The 21,117-nt window shown below is 42.2% G+C and overlaps 2 protein-coding genes across 3 annotated transcripts in view; one reads left to right on the plus strand and one right to left on the minus strand.

Annotated features, from left to right (window-relative positions):
• The window catches only part of LOC142374786 (solute carrier family 22 member 6), a 42,205-nt gene extending 21,129 nt beyond the window's left edge, over window positions 1-21,076 (plus strand). Inside the window, exons 6-10 of the mRNA XM_075458606.1 lie at window positions 9,091-9,197; window positions 12,049-12,260; window positions 12,386-12,494; window positions 14,077-14,289; window positions 16,482-21,076. Coding sequence (XP_075314721.1) covers window positions 9,091-9,197; window positions 12,049-12,260; window positions 12,386-12,494; window positions 14,077-14,289; window positions 16,482-16,551 — 711 coding nt within the window. The 3' untranslated portion in view covers window positions 16,552-21,076. The remainder of the gene's footprint in view (window positions 1-9,090; window positions 9,198-12,048; window positions 12,261-12,385; window positions 12,495-14,076; window positions 14,290-16,481) is intronic.
• Window positions 1-21,117, minus strand: part of ccn6 (cellular communication network factor 6) — a 95,418-nt gene that overhangs the window by 54,984 nt on the left and 19,317 nt on the right. For both annotated transcript variants that reach the window (XM_075458609.1, XM_075458608.1), the window contains one exon: window positions 12,034-12,280. The gene's annotated coding sequence lies outside the window, so the exon portion shown is untranslated. The remainder of the gene's footprint in view (window positions 1-12,033; window positions 12,281-21,117) is intronic.

Genomic DNA, 21,117 nt, shown 5'->3' on the forward strand with positions numbered 1-21,117 from the left:
ATGAAAGGTTTTCAGTAGTTTATTTGAAAGGTTTTCAGTAGTTTATATGAAGGTAATTCAGTAGTTTATATGAAGGTAATTCAGTAGTTTATATGAAGGTAATTCAGTAGTTTATATGAAAGGTTTTCAGTAGTTTATATGAAAGGTTTTCAGTAGTTTATATGAAGGTAATTCAGTAGTTTATATGAAAGGTTTTCAGTAGTTTATATGAAAGGTTTTCAGTAGTTTATTTGAAAGGTTTTCCGTAGTTTATTTGAAAGGTTTTCAGTAGTTTATATGAAAGGTTTTCCGTAGTTTATATGAAAGGTTTTCAGTAGTTTTTATGAAAGGTTTTCAGTAGTTTATTTGAAAGGTATTCAGTAGTTTATATGAAGGTAATTCAGTAGTTTATATGAAAGGTTTTCAGTAGTTTATATGAAGGTAATTCAGTAGTTTATATGAAAGGTTTTCAGTAGTTTATATGAAAGGTAATTCAGTAGTTTATATGAAAGGTTTTCAGTAGTTTATATGAAGGTAATTCAGTAGTTTATATGAAAGGTTTTCAGTAGTTTATTTGAAAGGTTTTCCGTAGTTTATTTGAAAGGTTTTCAGTAGTTTATTTGAAAGGTTTTCAGTAGTTTATATGAAAGGTTTTCAGTAGTTTATATGAAAGGTTTTCAGTAGTTTATATGAAGGTAATTCAGTAGTTTATATGAAAGGTTTTCAGTAGTTTATATGAAGGTAATTCAGTAGTTTATATGAAAGGTTTTCAGTAGTTTATTTGAAAGGTTTTCCGTAGTTTATATGAAAGGTTTTCAGTAGTTTATTTGAAAGGTTTTCCGTAGTTTATTTGAAAGGTTTTCAGTAGTTTATATGAAAGGTTTTCAGTAGTTTATATGAAGGTAATTCAGTAGTTTATATGAAAGGTTTTCAGTAGTTTATTTGAAAGGTTTTCAGTAGTTTATTTGAAAGGTTTTCCGTAGTTTATTTGAAAGGTTTTCAGTAGTTTATATGAAGGTAATTCAGTAGTTTATATGAAAGGTCTTCAGTAGTTTATTTGAAAGGTTTTCCGTAGTTTATTTGAAAGGTTTTCAGTAGTTTATTTGAAAGGTTTTCCGTAGTTTATTTGAAAGGTTTTCAGTAGTTTATATGAAAGGTTTTCAGTAGTTTATTTGAAAGGTTTTCAGTAGTTCATATGAAAGGTTTTCAGTAGTTTATTTGAAAGGTTTTCCGTAGTTTATTTGAAAGGTTTTCAGTAGTTTATATGAAGGTAATTCAGTAGTTTATATGAAAGGTTTTCAGTAGTTTATTTGAAAGGTTTTCAGTAGTTTATATGAAAGGTTTTCAGTAGTTTATTTGAAAGGTTTTCAGTAGTTTATTTGAAAGGTTTTCAGTAGTTTATTTGAAAGGTTTTCAGTAGTTTATTTGAAAGGTTTTCAGTAGTTTATATGAAAGGTTTTCAGTAGTTTATATGAAAGAACGACTGCCAGACGGCGGTGCTTTCAACACTGGATATATCCATCTCACATATCTGCAGGGTGAGTTATTATACCAACAAAGTCACCTGTGACAATGTGATGAGGTAGGGTGCACGCCCCAGTATAAGACCCCCACGTCATCACGCAATGTGTTCCTTCTATCTTCTCACAATTGAGGAAAATCTGAAAGCAGGTCAATTTGGCTCGCCATCCGAATTGCTCAACCAGCAATTCGGATGGCTTTAGCACACCTGGGGCTGGATGACGCTCCCATCCCAGCAGCTCCTTCGAGTGCTTTTTTTAGGCAGACGCCACAGCCTGCAGCTTTCATAGTCCCTCCTTCGCAAACCCTATATTGAAGAGCTCCAGCGCTGCTGGGAAGATCCAAAATTATTGTCTCATCACACCAGTGATTGCAGAAATTTGGCGGCCATGCAGGAGGCAGGCAGCTCTGGGTTGGTATCGTATTGCCCCAGTCGATTTTTACCATAGCCTCTTAGTCTCACCCGATGAGGCTCTCAGACCTGATGGCCCGCTGTCCCCATCCTCAGTGCTGGCTGACCGATGATCTCCTTGTTAGGGCTTATAATATAGCGGCATGCATGAGCCGTATTTACCACGCTTCGAACTGGTGGACTCAAATGCACGACTCAGATAGACAGTATTCCAAAATCAGTGTCGGTTTAAAAATTCCAAGGTCTGGTACACGGGTAGGCAAGAGTAGATAGGCAAAGGTACAAAATCGTCTGGCAAATTCTCTGGTCAAAAAACATGCAAAGGGGTCAAATAACGTGTAAGCTAGACTTGAAGTAAATGCTTGAACGAATGACAAAATGACAAGACGAACACGCAACGAACCAGACAAAGGCTGGGGTACAAATACACTAAACAGAGAGGGAGACAATGATGCACAGGTGAGAAGAATTAGGATGACGACAATAATGCGTGGAAGCAGCCCTTGCTCCCATACAAGCCAGGAGTTTGACAATCTTGCCATATCTGGAGGATTGCCTAATTGTTTCCCCAACTGCAGAGCAGGCAGTCAGAGACACTGCTTGGCTCCTTGGACATGTGAACCGGCTGGGCCTTACAGTCAATTACTCCAAGAGCAGTCTTACACCCAGTCAGAAGGTAGATTACCTGGGCGTGACTCTCGACTCACTGTCAATTAGAGCCTTCCTTTCTTAGAAAAGGGTGGAGACAGATGCCTCTCTGTTGGTTAGGGTGCCGTCTGGCAGTGCAGGACCATCAAGGGCAGATGAAGCGCACAGCACAGGTGGGAACATATAAATGTGCTCGAGCTCATAGCAATATATCTTGCACTGCAACATTTTCTCCCAGTATTGAAGGGACGGCATGTTCTCGTCAGCACAGACATCACCTCAGCAGTATATTACATAAATTATCAGGGTGGCAACAGGTCCAAGCAGGGGCTGCAGGTGTCAAAGCAGCTCCTTACGTGGGCATTTCCCCACTTCCTGAGCCTCAGGGCCGTACACCTCCCAGGTGTATAGAACAGTGTGGTGGATTTTCTCTCCCGCCAAGGGCTGCCACAGGGCCACTGGAGACTCCACCCAGAGGTGGTGGAGATGATTTGGAGCCAATATGGCAGAGCAGAGGTGGACGTTTTTACCTCACAAAAGATTGTCCCCTTTGGTACTCACTGATGGGGGGGGACCAGCCCTCTGGGACAAGATGCCTTGGCTCATGCTTGGCCACCCCACCTTCTATATGCCTTTCCTCCAATTCCGCTCATTCGTGTGACGCTGCAAAGAGTGCGACAGAAGGGCCACAGACTGCTACTGGTGGCCCCCAACTGGCCAGGGCAGCCATGGTTTCCAGTATTGCTGAAACTACTCCAGGGGGAACCATGTTGCCTCCCAAGGAGACCAGAAAAGCTGGGGGGGACGTGTATGGCATCCGAATCCGGGTTGCCTTTAGCTTTGAGTCTGGCCATTGGGAGCCAGTACCAACTCCTGGCATCCTGTGACCAGTCAGTGATCCACATGGTGTTAGGTAAGTTCCAGGGCTCCCTCCACTAGGTCACTCTATGCTAATCGGTGGAAGCTTTTCTCCCAGTGGGTGAGGTGCCGGAAAACTGCTCAGTGGCCATCATTCTGTATTTCCTGCAGTCATTATTGGACGCAAAATGATGTGCATCAACCTTAAAGGTATATGTGGCGGCCATTTCAGCAGGACATGCCAGAGTAAATAACCAGACAGTGGGGTCACACTATCTGGTTAGTCAGTTCTTGAGGGGCGCACAGAGGCATTGGACGTCAAGGATCATCATGGGACTTGACATTGGTTTTGACGTCAGTGTGTCAGCCCCCATTCGAACCCATAGGAGAGGCAGAACTCAGGTGGCTGTCTGCAAATGTCTGGCAATCACATCAGCAAAGTGAGTGGGTGAACTCCACGCCCTGTCAGTGAGCCAGATGTGTATGCGTTGGTATCCGGATGGGTCGGAGGTTACTCTCCTACCCAATCCCTCCTTCCTGCCAAAGAGGGTGCCTCCCTCACATGTAAACTAAGCAATTGAGTTGGCAGCATTAAGTCCACCAAGCTCATCACAGCAAGCAACGGAGCTGTCAGAGCAGCTTTGCCCTGTTCGGGCACTCAAGGCATATGTGGGGGCTACAGCCATTTTTCGTAAATCTGAATAACTGTTTGTTTGCTATGGGGGTTGTAGACATGGTCAACCTTTGTCGAAACAGAGGCTTTCCAAGTGGATTGTCAATTTGATTTTATATACTTATAGGTCGCAGGGCCTACCTGTGCCTGGTCACGTGCTGTGCCACTCTACTCGGAGTGTGTCCACATCATGGGCAGCCTTGAAAGGGGTCTCTCTGCAGGACATCTGTGCTGCAGCGACCTGGGAATCCTCATGTACCTTTGCTCGCTATTATAAGTCAATGTGGCTGCTCTAATCATGGCTGCCTTGAACATTAAAATATATGTATACATCTACTTGTTTTTATTCTCATAATTTGGGTCAAATACAGTTCTGTTAGCCTGTATCTGTAAACATCTAAACACTGTGATTATAAGTCAATGTGGCTGCTCTACCTGCTGTGGCAACAGCTGTTCTATCAACAGCTTCCATGCCTTAATGCGGTAAGCATTCCTCGTGACCTTGTTGGCATGAGTCATCCAGTGCTGAATGCTCCGTCCTCTAGCGGTCAGAAGGACTGAAATAGAACAAAAGTTACGAATATAACTACAATTCTATGAATTCTGGATGACCGCCAGAGCTGTCTTTCACTCGGAATCTGGGCGAGAAGATTCTGTAGGAACAGATTGCGTGATGACGTGCGGGTCTTATACTGAGGCGTGCACCCTACGTCATCACATGGTCACAGGTGACTTTGTTGATATAATAACTCGACCTGCACATATGTGAGATGGAGATATCCAGTGCAGAAAGCACCGCCCTCTGGTGGTCATCCAGAATTCATAGAACCGTAGTTACATTCGTAACTTTCGTTTTAGGCATGAGTGCTACCGTATTAGGATCAAGTTTTTGGCAAATGACGTTGTTTTCTTTCCTGTCGTGATATGATTTGATATTCCACATTGATAACAAAGCAACTGTCAGTTCATGTAATATTTCAAAGCTGTTTGTTTTGTTGTCTCAACACAAGTGGGTGTTTATGAGCACATGTAAAGCTTAATCTTCCAGTGGATTGACACAGTGACAAAACATTTTTTTTGTTGCTATGAATTTTCTTGCTTTGATAAACAATTTTCTGTATTTCCATACCATTAACAGAAGTAAATTCTGTTCAGTCTTCCGCTCATTCTCAGTAAATTCCACTGCCGCTGCAACAAAGATGGCTGCAGACTACAGTAGTGTAGTGGAGTTTACATACAGTAGCAATAGTGAGAATTTTGGCTTGCTTTCAGTTGTCTGACACATGTTTAAAGGGATAATCCGGCGTAAAATGCACTTTAGATCAATTTACGGGATGATTGGGAGTACATACGTTGAGTTGACATCAAAATCATGTCATTCGGATATGTTTTGAGAATTTCGATTTGACCGTTTTTAGCCAAAAGTCGTTAGCCTGGAAGTGATGAGGGCATCGAGTATCGCCGCTACAAAACGCTATTTTTATACCTCTTCTACAGCTCCAAACAACAAAACACTTACGTGGTAGTGAGTAGAGGGTCCCTAAAGCCAAACCGAAGTGTCCCGAGGTCTTCATGTGGTCGGATATAGAGTCCAGAATTAATTTAATCAAGCCAGTACCTTTCCGGAAATGTTGCTGCTGCAGCTGCCGCTTAAGACCGTGGTGAAGTTGGTTTGACATTGGATATTCGACAGATATTCACAATAAGGAAATAAGGTGTCTTTTTTTTCAAACCAATGGCTAAAAACGGTCAAATCGAAATTCTCAAAACACATCCGAATGACATGATTTTGATGTCAACTCAACGTATGTTCTCCCAATCATCCAGTGCATTTTACGCCGGATTATCCCTTTAAGAGAACAGATAGTCACAGCACATGTTTCAGTCACACTGAATCAGTTGGGGTTTCAGCATACATAAGTACATCTTCACTACCAAAGTGTTCATTTGACAAGGATGTCATAGTTTATTATGGTCATCATGTACCATTTCAGTAAGGTTGTACTGTAAAAGATTTAAATACATCAGATGCCTTCTTTTGTTCTGAGCTGTGATCATCTTCCACAGCCTTTTAGGCTACGGCTACATGAAAACGTTTTTCACTGTAAACGATACTTTTTCTTATCGTTTGGCTGTCGCGGCCACACGGAGCCGGCGTTCCCACTACCCCAAAACGATAGTTTTTGAGAACGGGTTCCAGAGTGGGAAGATCTGAGAACGGCCTCGTTTCGTTTCCATTGTTACAGCGAAAACGGATTTGTTTACATCTGCGTCACAGCCACATGGCCAACGCCAGTGACGTATACACATACGTCAGTGACCAGAACAAAAAGCGGCTTCCATTCAAAATCTGGAAGAAGAAGACAACACAACAAGGACAGACAGCGATCATCATGGACCCCACAACATTGATAGCAGCACTGCTGCAGACACTGCTAACTACAGCGGCGTTGTTGAAGGAACAACGCGAGCTTCGCGCTGGTAGAAGTAGGGGCGTACACGCATGCGCATTGCTTCTTCTATTGTTCTGGTGTAACCGGTGGGGGTGGCTTACAGCGCACCTAGAGGTGTTTAGTGTGTACTGCATCGTTTTCATCTTCTCCATGAGGACACAGAAGCTTCCCCGTGTGGTCGCAATAATTTTCGTACCCGTTTTCAAAAAAACCCTCGTTTCGTTTTCGTGTAGCCGTAGCCTTAGTTTCTGCAGTAATGGTGTGTTACTTTTGAAGTAACACACTACTTTGAAGTTCCCAGTGGAAAATTTCAACTGTAACAGTTTAAGGATGGATGTCTGTCTCAGAGAGTTAATCCTGAAAATTCATCATGGCTGCCTTGAACATTAAAATATATGTATACATCTACTTGTTTTTATTCTCATAATTTGGGTCAAATAGAGTTCTGTTAGCCTGTATCTGTAAACATCTAAACACTGTGATTATGAGTACAAACCAGAGAGCAAACCCATTGGTTTTCTGACATGTAAACTGTAACGATGTCAACTCATGATGATCTCCGCCTTTGACACCCCTCTTCTAAAGTTAAAGGAAAGCCCCATATACCTTCATGTATCAATGCCAGTGATGGGAAGTAACGTGTTACTGTAATCGTTGTTACTGATTGTAATGTTACTGATTACTTTTTTCAAGTACCGAGTAAAGTAAGGGGTTACAATTGCAAAAACAGTAATTAGATTACTGCTACTTTCCCACAAACAGGCTGCGTTACTGCGTTATTAAACCCTGATTTTGTTTGTGAGAGTATCTCATGACAATCACGTATGAGTGGTGCAACGTCAGTGCACGTGTAGATCAACAAGAGATAACATGGAGCGGGAGAGAGCAGGACCATGCAGCGTTTACTGCTTGGCAGTACCGACATTACTTTGAGTTTGACTTGGTAAAAAGGGACAAAAACATTAGCGTCCGCTGTACACACTGCGTGGGAAAACATTTGATCTACAGCGAAACGTTCCACCTTAAATCTGAGCAAGCACCTAGCAAGCCAGCACAGGAATGTGAAACTCATTGAGAAACCCCCGGACCCCCCACTGACATGGCCGCTGCGGCCACCACATCCAATTCCACCGGGCAAACCTCCGACGGCCCCTCTGCTGCTGAACAGGTGCAAACAGACTTTGGAGCGACAGGTGTTTTTGAAAAAGAGACCGTTTCATTTGATTCAATTCTATATGATGGAATATGCAGAAAGAATAAAACTAGGCTGAAAGGTCTATTGCTTTATAGCGTACTCAGTTTGTGCATCATATTTTTGAAAAGTAACTAAGTAAAGTAATCAGTAAAGTAACTAATTACTTTAGAAAATAAGTAATCAGTAAAGTAACTGGAATACTTTCTTGGAGAAGTAATCTGTAACTAATTACTATTTCCATGTAACTTGACCAACACTGATCAATGCCACGTGTTTTTCACACGTTCTTGTCTCGACTTTGCTCAGAAGTAGTGTTCAGTTTCATATTTTGTTTAAAACCAATTCAGGCAAGTTCTTCTCCACATAAGCCTCGTTTCCACTGTCAGTACGGTTCGGGTCACTTCGTATCGGTACTGTACGGGTCGGGTCGCTTTGGGGTCAGCTTTGCGTTCCCACTGTACAAAGGGGACCCTCAGGGGTGGGCGGAGTGCGCGTCACTATGTCGATCGCTCCGAAGCTTCTTCAGCTTAATGCCACACTGAGAGTCCGGTTGAAACCACTCACCAAAACAGCCATTTCTGCGGCAATCAGCTGGAAAACGTTTTGGTTTGGCACAGCGCCATCGAGCTCCCGCTGCACAGCCTCCTCACCAACACCGGAGAGCAGAGCCTGGAACCGGTCCTGTGTGCTGGGTACCCCAAGCAGAAGGGTTACAGACATGGGAACGGGTTCCATGGGACCGGTACGCTTTAGTGGTAGTGGAAACACTGAAATAAGCGAACCGTTCTGTTTCGACCCGTACCGGACTGCAGAGTGGAAATGGGGCTTAAAGGGCTTCCACGTTCAAACACAACCCAAAACCTGTTCAACACTTCAAGTCTATTTTTCTCTTGTCCTGGGCTGGAAGCACGCCCTGATAACCAGCGACCAGTACTGTACCAGAACATCTCTGATGTGGGCACACACACACACACACACACACACACACACACATCTGGAGCTGTTGCTCTGCAAACATGCTGTTCATGCTACATCTTCCGTGCACTCAGTTGTGGCACTGTGAGTACTCCGGTGAGCTTTGACACTGGAAGCGTGCAAAAGAGAAGATACCCTAAACAAAGTACAAACTAACATAAACACGCAGCAAATATCTGATTTGTTGGAACTGCTTTAAAGACAGAAAGCACTCACTGTGTCACACAGTAACTGTTTTACAGAAGTAGCCATTATGACTTTGCATTGTTAGTATTTTTATGAAAGTCTATCATTTGAATATGCCACCTTTTCAAACAGCCCTCTATCACCCTAACTGCAAAGGCTGATACAAACTGTCTTCCTCATATTTCACCAGGTCTATAATACTAAAGAGAAAACCACGATGAAGAAAAAGCACTCATTCCTCGACCTTGTTCGGACCCCAAAAATGAGGAAGCAGTCTCTGATTGTCTTTTATCTCTGGTGAGTACGAACAGAACTTAATCCCCTTTTATTTCATTACGTATCAGAATCAACCTTCCTCCAATCAGTTCAAATCTGGGTTACTTGTTAGTATGAGTCCTGGTTTGGTTGTTATGGCGGTTCCATCTGTATTTCACATTAGTTATGATGTTACATGGGATCCTGATTATTTTTCCGACTGCGGTTCAAAGACTTAAAAAAAAACTTACTTTAAGAAAACATTGCACTTGTTAAATGTTTAGAAAATGAATGTTTACTTTTTAGAAAATGATTTTAGGATGCCATAAGTCAGACAAATCAACCAAAGAACACAGCATTATTCTAGTAAACCAAAAGCTGATTCAACTCAAAGGGAGCAGCTGTCTGCCACTAACTGGGCTGAAATTCCAAGTGTCACTTTCTGTGTTGCATATGACGATGAATGCCACACTGAGAAACTTGGCCCTGCTTTTATTGTATCACCACTGTTTGATCATATCAACTTTAGATTGAATGGCCACATTCCGTGCTGTTACCCTGTTATGGAACTCATCCACCACCAGTGTGTTTTATCACTCTGGAAAATCTCCAAGAGCTCCTTATCACCACAAAAAACTCAAACTTGCTATCTGCTGTTTGGATAATAAAGACATACAGTGCTATTTTCATGTAAGGGCAGCACTGATGCACAGTTAAATATCTTTAGAAGTATTTGGTTCCTGGCTAAACCCCAGTTAAAAGCGATCCTCCCAGTCTGAAGTTGCCAGCTTGGACAGGTACAGCAGGTACAGCAGGCACTCCACCTGCTGTTCATCGCCCTGTAACCTCTCCCTGTCATTACAGTCACCATGACAGGAGCTGTGTGTCATCCAGCCTCACGTGAGCAGGTGACAAAGCCACCTGTCTAATCCCGTCCATCTCACAGTTTAGACAGAGAGTCATGTCAAAGGAGTCATAAAGAGCGTTGGCCATCCAGTTGGATCATGGATTCTCTCCCTTTGCCTTCTGTGAATGCGGCCCCTCCTCCATCCCCAGTATCACATTAACAAGCTGTCCATTCACAGAATACCAAACGGGCCTCAGTGCTTGTGGCGGTGAATGCCACAGTGTAGCTCAGGGAAGCTATTTTAAAAAGCAACGTATTTTGATTATTGCTAAATGTTTTAGGAACTTAGTGCATTGCACATGAAGAGATACATTTCTCTTCCATCGTCTAAAGTCTCCCCCTTCAGTAGGTCCCTCCAAAAGAACACAGTGAAACAAAGGCTTGATTCGATGACGGGATTTTACTTCTTACCAGATACAGAAATGCCCCTGAAAATGCCCCTTTTTTCTGATTAAAAGCCACACAAAGCTCTGTTTCTTGTGTCTGGCTTTCAGAGCTTACTTACTACTTAGAATCTATGATGCAGTGATTAACTTATCAGACAAAATAACTGTGCTGCCCATGATGGAAAACAACTTTTGACCCTGAATAGAAGAAGTACAGTAGCTGACCTGTTTTTTTCCATCGCTTCTCCTGTGTTTTACAATGACAAACCCAAACAGCAGAGGTTCGCTGGCTCCTGTTTAAAACAGGAGGGGCTGGAGTTTGTGGCCTTTCTACATTCCTGGCAAGTTTCTACTCTCCGCTCCCTTTCTGCCATCTTTGTCAACCCCTGGTCTGAAAACTGCCAAAACCAGTTGGAACAATCAGCACATAAACGTAGTCACGTAGACGGTTCGAAAAAGAATCCAAACAAACATTTCAATGCCACTTTTGATAATAATGATAAAGGTAACTCTTGCAATGACATTATTAGAGCTTATGAACTGTTATGGGAATATCTTCAGAATACTGAAGAGTAATGATACAATCAGATGAATTCTGATTGAATTTCATAGAATAATGGAGCAGCTGGAGATAATTCTATATTTTTTATAGACACTGAATTTAAAAAGGTGAGCTAGCAGAACTTGTAATGTTTTATGATAAAAGCATCTCACTGAGAAAACCAAAGAAAACTCACCATGAGGTAAATGGAAAATAACAGTTAACAATATACAAAGTTGTTTCCATAACAGGTTGAGCCGGTAGTAAGTACTGCACACTGGCTTAGCTGAAGTATGTTGCCATTGGCATGTTGCATTTTGGTAACAAGCACTTAACAGAGGCCCGTAGCTCCCCCTTAAACCAATGCACTAAATAAACCAGTCATTAATTTCTATGGCAAAGAACAGTTGTGCGTGATCTGACATGATTCCTGAATATCTCACGGAATGTTTTCCATCAACATTTGTGTCTTTGTCCATCCAACAGCATCCCAGAAAACCACACATTTTGTTGTTTAGTCTTTTGTTGCTCTGGCAGCTGTAAAAGTTAAACATTGTGATATTCTATCATAAAAACTCAGGGCCACATAGAAGGAAGCTTTATTGAACTGACCTATTCACTTACAGTAAACTGTTTTTGGAGCATGCAGAAGCATGCAAACACAATTTAAGTAACTGCAAAGCGATCACAGAGCTGACAACAGCTCGAACTGGTGCCTTTGTCTGCGCATCACTCTAATGTACAGACAAAATGGAATTGGTATTGGAGTCTTTGCATCACAGAGAAAAATGTAACATCCATCAAACCAGTGCTGCAGCACAATCCTCTAAACTACCGACTCCTATTAAACAGTGAAGGTCTGTTCATTCATCAAAGCAGGAGGCTTATGAAAGCCATTATGTGGAGGGTTTGAGCATCCTCATCTTTGGCACCATCCAGTGGTTGCAATGGGAACAACAAAGGTGAAAAGAAACGTGATGTAATGTTGGTTTCATCACTAAAAAGGCATTAAACTCTGCTTCAAGTCATGTTTTGTGCCCTTACCTCCACATGTTTCAGGTTTGTCAATGTCCTGGTGTACTATGGCCTGTCCCTCAACATCTCTGACTTTGGAATGGACATCTACCTGACCCAGATGATCTTTGGTTTGGTAGAGATGCCCGCACGCACCATTACCCTGTTCACCCTCAATCGCTCCCGCAAGATCTCTCAGCTGGCCTTCCTCACAGTGGGGGGCTCTGCCTGCCTTCTGACCATCTTCGTCCCCCAAGGTATGTACACACATGTTCATCTGCAAACAGGAGGTGGTAAACACAATCTTTACCAAAAATCACTTTTCCATCGGTCCTGATTCCATAACAAGCTGTTTCATCACCTTTTCTTACCTTTCCTTTAGAACTGTCTGTTCTGAAAACAGTCCTGGCCATGATTGGAAAGTTTGGAATCACAGCCTCTCTGTCTATTATTTACGTCTACTCAGCTGAGGTGTTCCCAACTGTCATCAGGTGAATATTGTGGCCACTCACACACAGTCCCCCTCCATACACACACCCCTCCATGCATGCGTGTTCCTGACTCATACAGTCTTAATGCAGCCACCTTAGATATTCTTTTCTGAAAAGAAACTTGCGGGGAACATCTCTGCGTGACCTTGGAGCAGGTTATGTCATTTGTAAGTTGCAGCCTGAGGTAGAATCCACTTTGAAAGACAGCCAGCTGTGATTACGTTGGGAATGAAATGCGATGCCAACACAACCATTTGACTCAAAGCAGTCAGCTGTTACACACTCAGAGCTACTGTATGTGGAGGACTTTATGAAACACAAACAGCTCCAGCAACTTCCACCTGAAGTCTTTATCCAGGCCACTGATTTATCATTTATATTTATCACAATGCTGAAATTAATATTCATATAACTACAAAAATAAATTAGATTTGAGATGGCACAGAAGAACATAGCCATTAAAACAGATCAAAGCAGGCAAGTGGAGTGGAGATAACACTGTACTGGCTCCTAGTGTTCATTCGTAGAAATGCACGAACATTTGTTTCTTTTAGTCTAATTCTAGTCATTTGATTTGCTAAGCGAGTACCAAGAATAAAGCTTTTTTGCTGTGGTTGGACTGCATTAACATTTTAAGGTGGTCATTTATTGCATTTTGTGACTGATGCCGTCACCATCCTTGTCAACAGTTACTATGTGTAAAGGTGTTGCTCTCATCTGTTCCAAGCATAGAAGACAAAGGTTCACTGCCTTCCACCCTTCTCTGTGAAGCCTCAGAACTGGCTTATTCTCTCTGATATATCTAAAAGTAACATTAATGATACGGAATGCAAACTTTCTATTATTAACAGCAGTTAGGAAGAGGGGAAAAGGAGACAGCTTCTTTTTGAGGGCTGACAATATCATTAAGTTTGCCAGCTCTCTGAAAACAAACGCCACTGACATGAGTTAAGATTTCATTTGACATTTCTTCTAACGGCAGAGAAGGAGAAGCCCAGCATTTCAGAGAGAATGAAGCTCTATGTCTCCTCAACGCGTGAGGCTTTATGAGCAAAATACAGGATTGCATTTTTCCTAACACTGACATGTACTTTTATTGCACAGAAGCTGCCAATTTTTTATGCCTGAACCTGACAAAACATTGAGTGAGAAAATGAAATAAAAAAATCTCTCTGGGGACTGAAGTCTGCCTGAGGAAAGCTGGAATCCTTAACATCCCTCCAGCCTACAGATGTGAGCATAGAAGAAACACTGAGATTAGAGGCATCAATAGTTATGAGAAACATGAATGTCCATATTCTGCTCTGGCAATTACAAGGTTAAAGGTCACTTTACTCCACCTCGTCCTTGTAACTCAAGCAGGTCTGCTGGAAGTGGCAGCAGTAACATGGGTTTATCACTGGAAAAATCCAAGCCCAGATGGCTACTATCTCCTCTGAGCTCCCTGCCTGACTCCTTTTTGTTTGGAGATGAAATGCTGCTCAGCAAAAAGACAAACAACCGAACTACAGGTGTAACTGCAAAGCCATCACATGTTGAGCTATAACTGGTGCCTTTGTCTTCTCATCACTCTAATGTACAGACAAAATGGAATTGGTATAGGTTCCATGTGTGCACGGATTGGAGGTGTCCTGGCTCCCATGATGTACCTTTTGAGATCCATCAGTCCTCACGCCCCCATGGTTCTGTCTGGCCTCTGCCCCCTGCTGGGCTCTGCCCTGACCCTGCTGCTCCCCGAGACGGCCAACAAGCCCCTACCTGACACAATTGAAGACGTCGAGGGAGTCAGGCTCAGGTTTGGCTTTACTGTTTTTACTTCCTCTATTACTGACAATCTTTTAGACCCAAGACTGTCCCATATCATTCTGTCAAAACTGTCAAAATCAGCCCGATGAGAATATCAAAAACATACACAAATAAAATGTTTCCCATTGTCTTCACATCAGTTGGAAGCACCATTTGAATTGTTGGGATCATGGGACCCAAAGAAGGTGAATTAGAGATGTTAGAAACACCATTATTGGAAACCAAATCTCCTCAGAACCTTCAGTCCCTCAGATGGGGAACTTTCCCTCATTGAGCCCTACAAAGGTTCATATTCAGCTGTTTTAATTGTTGAGCATCTCCCTCAAATTCCTGGTTGATGCATTTCTCTGCAAGCAAGCAAAACACAATCTGGACAGTCCACCTATCAGGATTGGATTTAGCCTCCCTGTTGTGTTGAAGCACAATAGATAAAAAGTCAACACATGTATGGTGGAAGGTTTGTGAAAAAGGCTTGTGTGCATTCCTGAGGAAAAAGTGAACCGATCTGAGACAAGAAGTGCCGAAAACCCATCCTGAAAAGACCAAGGCCTCCGAAATGCAATCTTGATTAGAGGGTAGGGTTGTGTTAACAAAAGCTTTGACGAAGTTGCCTGTAATGTCCAAAGAAAACACTTTACTACACCTGTTCTGGGAATCATTGAAAGACTCAGCAGACAGGGATCTAAAATAAGAATGGGTTCTAAATTTTTCAGAAGCCTCGGAATCACATTTCTCTGAGCACGTTAAGTTCTTTATTGATGTAAAACACCTCAACACGTGCTGCATAGGCAGGGAGAGTGATGCATGACTGCCATAGTTGTGAAAGACTCAAAGCCTTTTTCAGAGCCACGGGTTTATCAGGTAACAGCCTTTCATTGTCAGGCATAGGAGATAGATGTTCAAAAAATAAGTCTTCTGAGATGGAGGGCTAGAATGATTCAGAACTGTCACGTTGCATGTTGATATTCTGTTCCAATCAGTTTGGTGTTTCATTCATATCATTTATATGAACCACCACCTCACAGCAAAGGTTACCAGGTTCTTTCTGTGTGGAGTCTGCATGTTCTCCCTGTGTATGCGTGGGTTCTCTCCGGGTACTCTGGCTTCCTTCCACCACCCAAAACATGCATGTTAGGTTAACCGGTGACTCTAAATTGCCCTAGGAGTGGGTGTGAGCGTGTATGGTTATGTGTCTCCTTTGTCTCTGTGTGGCCCTGTGGTGTCCTGTCCAGGGTGCACCCGGTTCAGGATCCCAAACGAGTTGTAATCCTCTGCACTCAGGCACAATGATATCATTCCTAAAGAAATTATAGTGTCCATTGAAATAACAACACAAATGAAGAAAAGAACAAAAGACAAATAGCTGCAAAACGTTCTGGTGCAGCAGGCGTGACTTTCAAATTAGAAATTCCAAGTTGTCTTTTTAGATTAATCCAGCCAGTAGAGATTGATAAAATAGCTTTGCAAATAATACATTGCAATCTTTTTTTTCATTTCAAATATATTACATGAATGGAGAATCTCTTCCTTCATTCACTCTCTCCCTCTGCCTGTGTTGTCAAACATCTGTGTGTCCTCTGACAACTGTCACAGCCACATCAAGCTTTTTTCTACGGGTACATACTGGCAGAACTGCAGTGTGTTCTGAGTGCAAAGCTTTGAAAATCACTCCAATTTTCTCCTCCCTGAATTGCACACTGAAAGGGAAAGTCACATGAATACATCTGCAACAGGAAAAAACACAGAGTCCACTTCATTAAGGTGTTAAATTAACACCATGCCTCAGTGGTAACTACAGAGAGTGACTTTAACCCCAAAACAGAGTTTGTTCCAGGCACGAAGAGAATGTGGGCCTCAATCTATACCCACTGCTGCAAAGCTACAGCAGAAATGATCTATGAAGAGAAGCTTTGTGATGATGCGATTGGTCTTTGAAAGAGTAATAAGACAATCCTATGCAATGATTTGTGATAAGAAAGGTTGGGAAAAGACTAGGTTTGTGTAAGCTGGGGTGTAAAGATGGTGGGAACAATGACCCTTCTGTTGTGGCTGAGGGACGTGCTCCTCAACAGAAACTGAATATCAAGTTATTTTCATTTCTCACAAAGAAAAAGTCTTCCACTGCTGTTGTTCCACAGCTGCATTGAAACAAACCCTTTCCCTTCTTGTTTTCTATGTTAGTGAGGAGGATGGCGATGTGAAGACGGTCATCTTCGACACCCCCCTGAAGAACGTCACCAGGACGGAGTAAAGCCCAACCAGAACAGCAGGCCGCCACCACATGTCATTAGGAACTCAGTATTTTAGAGTTTTTCACATACATCTACACTTCCAGTGGAAGTTTCAACTAGACTTTGTTCTGATGGGTCTCTGCAAGTTACCCACACTCTGACTCCTTAAATCATTTTTAGCAGGAAAGTATTTTTTACACTTTCTCGTTATATTTTTCTATGTTTTATATGCTGTTTGATCCAGTTTGTTATTGTCAGCTTACATGTTTCTGACATTGGAATGAAATTAGTGTCATAATGAATATGAATCAAGTCCATATATCAGTGATACAGTTGTACAGTGAAGAGTCTTCACACCCATCTATGTGGTCCAACACAAGTCCTCAAGACTGTACAGGTAGAAGCTGGTGTTGTGAAGGATGTGCAAAACCTAATGACTGCCCATAAGCTGCCCCCATTTACGCTTGATTCACACACACTTGTTTGCAATGACTGCAGCATGTGACTGTGACTGAATAACTGTCAGAATCATGTGGAGAGCGAATACTTCATTATATGGTGCTGTTTTGGTCACTCAAGGGCCACAGAGCAAAGTAATAGTGCATCACTGACATAATATCATCTGACAAATCACTTTTTAAAATTGTTTTTAATAATTTTCATGTTCGAAGACGTATATGATAAGTGTCTGCCTGATTTAATGGACTTTTATCGCTGTCTCCGCACCCCCGAGAAGAACCCTCCTCACCAGTTAGGTGCTACAGAATCTGGTGAAAGGACACATGGGGGACAAAAAAGGCTCTATGGGGCTGAGCACAGCTGCAGGTACTGATGGAAGTTTTCTGCTAATTTGTCTTTACAACTGTCTCTATTTCATATTTTACATATCAATTCAATATTATTCCTCTGCAACTTGAATTTTGCCTTCATACAGCCACAGAATACTGTGGCAAGCTCAGGTTATGACTTGGAACAGAGGAAATCAGGAAGCTGTTTTCTTTGGACACATGCTTTTATATATACATTACGACCAAATGCACTGTCACAGAATGAGGAAGTGATGAAGATGAATACAACTCTTACTCATGGTACTATCCTAACACCATCCAAAATATCTAACATAGCAATCTAACTATGATTGCAAACTGAACTACAACAACTTATAGCATTAAAACACAATTAAAAGGCCCTCACTGCACCTCTACCTGCAGAGCATCATGGGAAATGTGTTCATCCATACCCCTATACGCTACAATACTTTTACATCCATTTGAGCGGCGAAAATAAAGGAAAGCATTTTCCAGCTCCCAGTAAAACTGTTGGACAGTTTCATTCTTCTAATTCGATGTCAGTAATTGTTACGGAGCCTCTCCTGATTCATTCTGACAGCCCCCCTGTGCACAAAGTGCAGGAGCCCTGCAGGGAGCCCTGAGCTCCACCACATCCAACACCTTTAGGATTTATCAACCAGCTTTCCTGTGTAGCTTCACCATTGTGTTGGCTCATCAGTGTTATTGTACATGAATCAATCTGTCATGTACCATTAACAAACTTAAATCCCAGTTCAGTTCTTTTGAGTGAGTGAGTCTCTCCTGACTGATGCTCAAACATGTTCATGTTCTCACAGAATGAGATAACGTGAAGGGCATGTTTTTCCAGTGAAAACCTGCAGCACAGGCTGAGGAAGCGCTCCCTGGCTCACAGTGACTGCCACATCTTTTTTGACAGCTCCTCAATAAATACTTGATATATTATGTGGAAACGTTGAAGTGACTCATATGTGCGACTATGACATTGTGTATTTACATATTATTTTTCTGATGATATGCTGTGTTTTATTGACTTATTTGTTGGATAAAAGTGTGTGAGGAGAATGTATTTGTATTTAAGTTCTTCTGTCAGGTTGCAAAAGCTCCGTATTTTAAGATTCAGATTCAGATTCGGCTTTATTTGTGTCCCCGCAGGGGAATTAGTGTTGCAGCAAGTAAAAGAAATAAAAGACATACAATTAAAAGTCTAAGAGGGAGGGATAATACAGTGTGCTGAAGCAACATCAGTAGCAGCCCCTACAAAGTAGAAGAGGCCTGAATGAAAACTGACCACAAAAAGAAGAGGAACCTTCTCTTTGTGCTAAATATGGTGTCCAGAATAACAACCTTTTTTAGAACAACCGTCAAATACATCAGATTGTTAGAAATCAAATTTCAAAAAAGATGAAGATGCTTGATACAAACATCTAGCTATCAAAAATTGGAAAAATAAAGTTTTCAAAATGAAAAGAAGACTTGCTGCCACCTGAAACCTGTCCAAACAGAAGCTTGTCTGACGTTGTTAAAACTTGAGAATCTTGTGGCCAGAGGACATGTTGTAACATACTTATCTTGACTTAGAAAGTTGTCAAACTGAAACATTTACATATTAACTCCGGGCCTTTTCCAACACAAAGTAACTCATGGTGCCTGCTCCATGCTCCATGGCTGTTTGGTACACTGGCAGGAAAAACCCAAGAGCAGCCACTGACAGAACTAATTCTGGTACTTAACATCTGTCTTTGCTTCATCCAGAGAGTGAAGTGGACTTAGTTTGAGCACCACAAAAAAGTCTGTTGCAGAGGTATGATTCCTGCTTTGAACATGTTTTTTAAGGTGTTATCCAAATATGAAAACTGTGAGCTTGAATGTTAAGTTCAGTGCACCCTGTCAAAGTATTTCCTCTCCCAACCAAAGCTTTCATGGTTATCCCTTTCCCACATGAGAAAAGGTTGTGTTTGTGCTGTGTACGCTCGGCCAGCTTTCCTGGCCCTGTTTTTAGATCACTACCATCCTATCACTCAGCTGTGCTGGAGTCATCTGAGCCAAGTGTTAAAGACATGGTTGGTAATCCTGTTCAGAAACACATTTTGTAATACTGGGTGAAATGGTCCGTCTATCCTGAGAGAAATCTATACAAGATGTATTTAGAAAAAGGGACGAAAATAATCAGACCTCTGTGGCAGCTGCAGGACTGAGAAAAAGCTGACGCTGATCTCGGATTGGTCGCCTACAAAAAACCAATCAGATGCCTCTGCTTTCTGCCTACCCCCCCTCTGTCGGCTCCCTGCTCCGTGTGCGCACGCGGTTCTACCGGCTTTGGATGAAGCACTGACGGAATGGGGAGGGGGGGGGGTGGAGCTTAGAGGAGGGGACACTTTCGAATCTTGCTAGCTCTCTTGCTAGCTCTCTAGGATTACCTACCATAGCTTTAACTGTCAGTTTGTGCTTCAGAAGAATTCTCCTGGTGCTCAACACAGTGATGAGATGATGAGAGTTCTGGACCTTCTGCACCACCAACACTCAAACACATGTTGAACTTGTGTTTGCAGGATTTCTTTGAGCTCTAAATCAGCTTCTTAAAACAGACACAATGATGTATTTTTTATCAGCTTTGTCAGAACCCTGCTGACATGCACACCAAGCATCTCCACCTCCACAGCCTTTACAGTCTTTCCTTGTGATGTTTATCATCTGAGATGTTAACGCTGTCCTGTAATTTCACCAGTTTAACTGGGCATGCCATTGAAGACCCTGTCTGTGACCAAAATAAAGGCCCAGGAATGGTGCCATGGAGAGGTTTCACATTGTTCAGGTCACATGATTAATATATTCCCTTTACCGTGTATTTTTTGGGGCCCACCCCTAACCAGCGTTGGCTGATAGCGTGAAGGGTTGTCAGACAGAAGTGGGTGGGATTGATGGGACTCAGGTTTATTTCCATGTGGGACAGTCTCTGGTGTAGTGCTTCTTTCCATCCGTCAGACCTCCTTAAAAGCATTTTGGAAAAGTGGTTGCATCATGTCATGTTTGGGACTGCTTCCCACAATGCAAAATGAAAGCTTGTTAAAAGTTACAAAAGAAATTTAACAATTTAGCTGGCCAGAGGGTAGAACAACTTGACCGTGTTTGAGCATGAATGTTTTGTGCTGTGGAATGATGAAGTTATCACTCATTCTGGTGTGGGATTGAGTGGAACTTTTTCTTCTCCTTTTCACTGTCATCACATTAGGGATTGAAAGTGAGATTCCAACTATCGTGTAGAGTTTTAGGAGTAAAATTTGGTTTCTTGGAAACGGAAACAAGTGGGATTTGTTTGCTGCCTCAGCAAACAAACAAACACACAAACAAACAAGACTGTTGAGGAGGACGAAGGACGTGTGTGTGAGAGTGAGAGTAAAACTTCCAGGGATGGAGATGGGACACTGATGAGCACAGAAAGTACAAGTGGACTGACAGCTAATCACTAAGCGTCAGCTTGGGGAAACTTAAACAGTTTTTTTTTTGTCATTTCAATAACACATTTAAGGGGAGAGTGCCATTGTTTTAAGTTTCTGTCTCGTCTCTAGTTTTGCCATGTCTTCACCTTCTTCCTCAGTTCCCTCTGACCTGTGTTCATTATCGTCAGCTGCACTCACTCACCAATCACCCTCCTCTTGTCGTCATGCACTCATTGTCAGATCCTCACGTCATTCATGTTAAAATCAAGTTGGTTAAGTCAGGTTTGGCCTTGTAGCTGTTACTAGCTGTTACCATGTGTTACTAGCTGTTACCATG

The sequence above is a fragment of the Odontesthes bonariensis genome, chromosome 24 (genome assembly GCF_027942865.1).
Source record: "Odontesthes bonariensis isolate fOdoBon6 chromosome 24, fOdoBon6.hap1, whole genome shotgun sequence".
NCBI classification, from domain to species: domain Eukaryota; kingdom Metazoa; phylum Chordata; class Actinopteri; order Atheriniformes; family Atherinopsidae; genus Odontesthes; species Odontesthes bonariensis.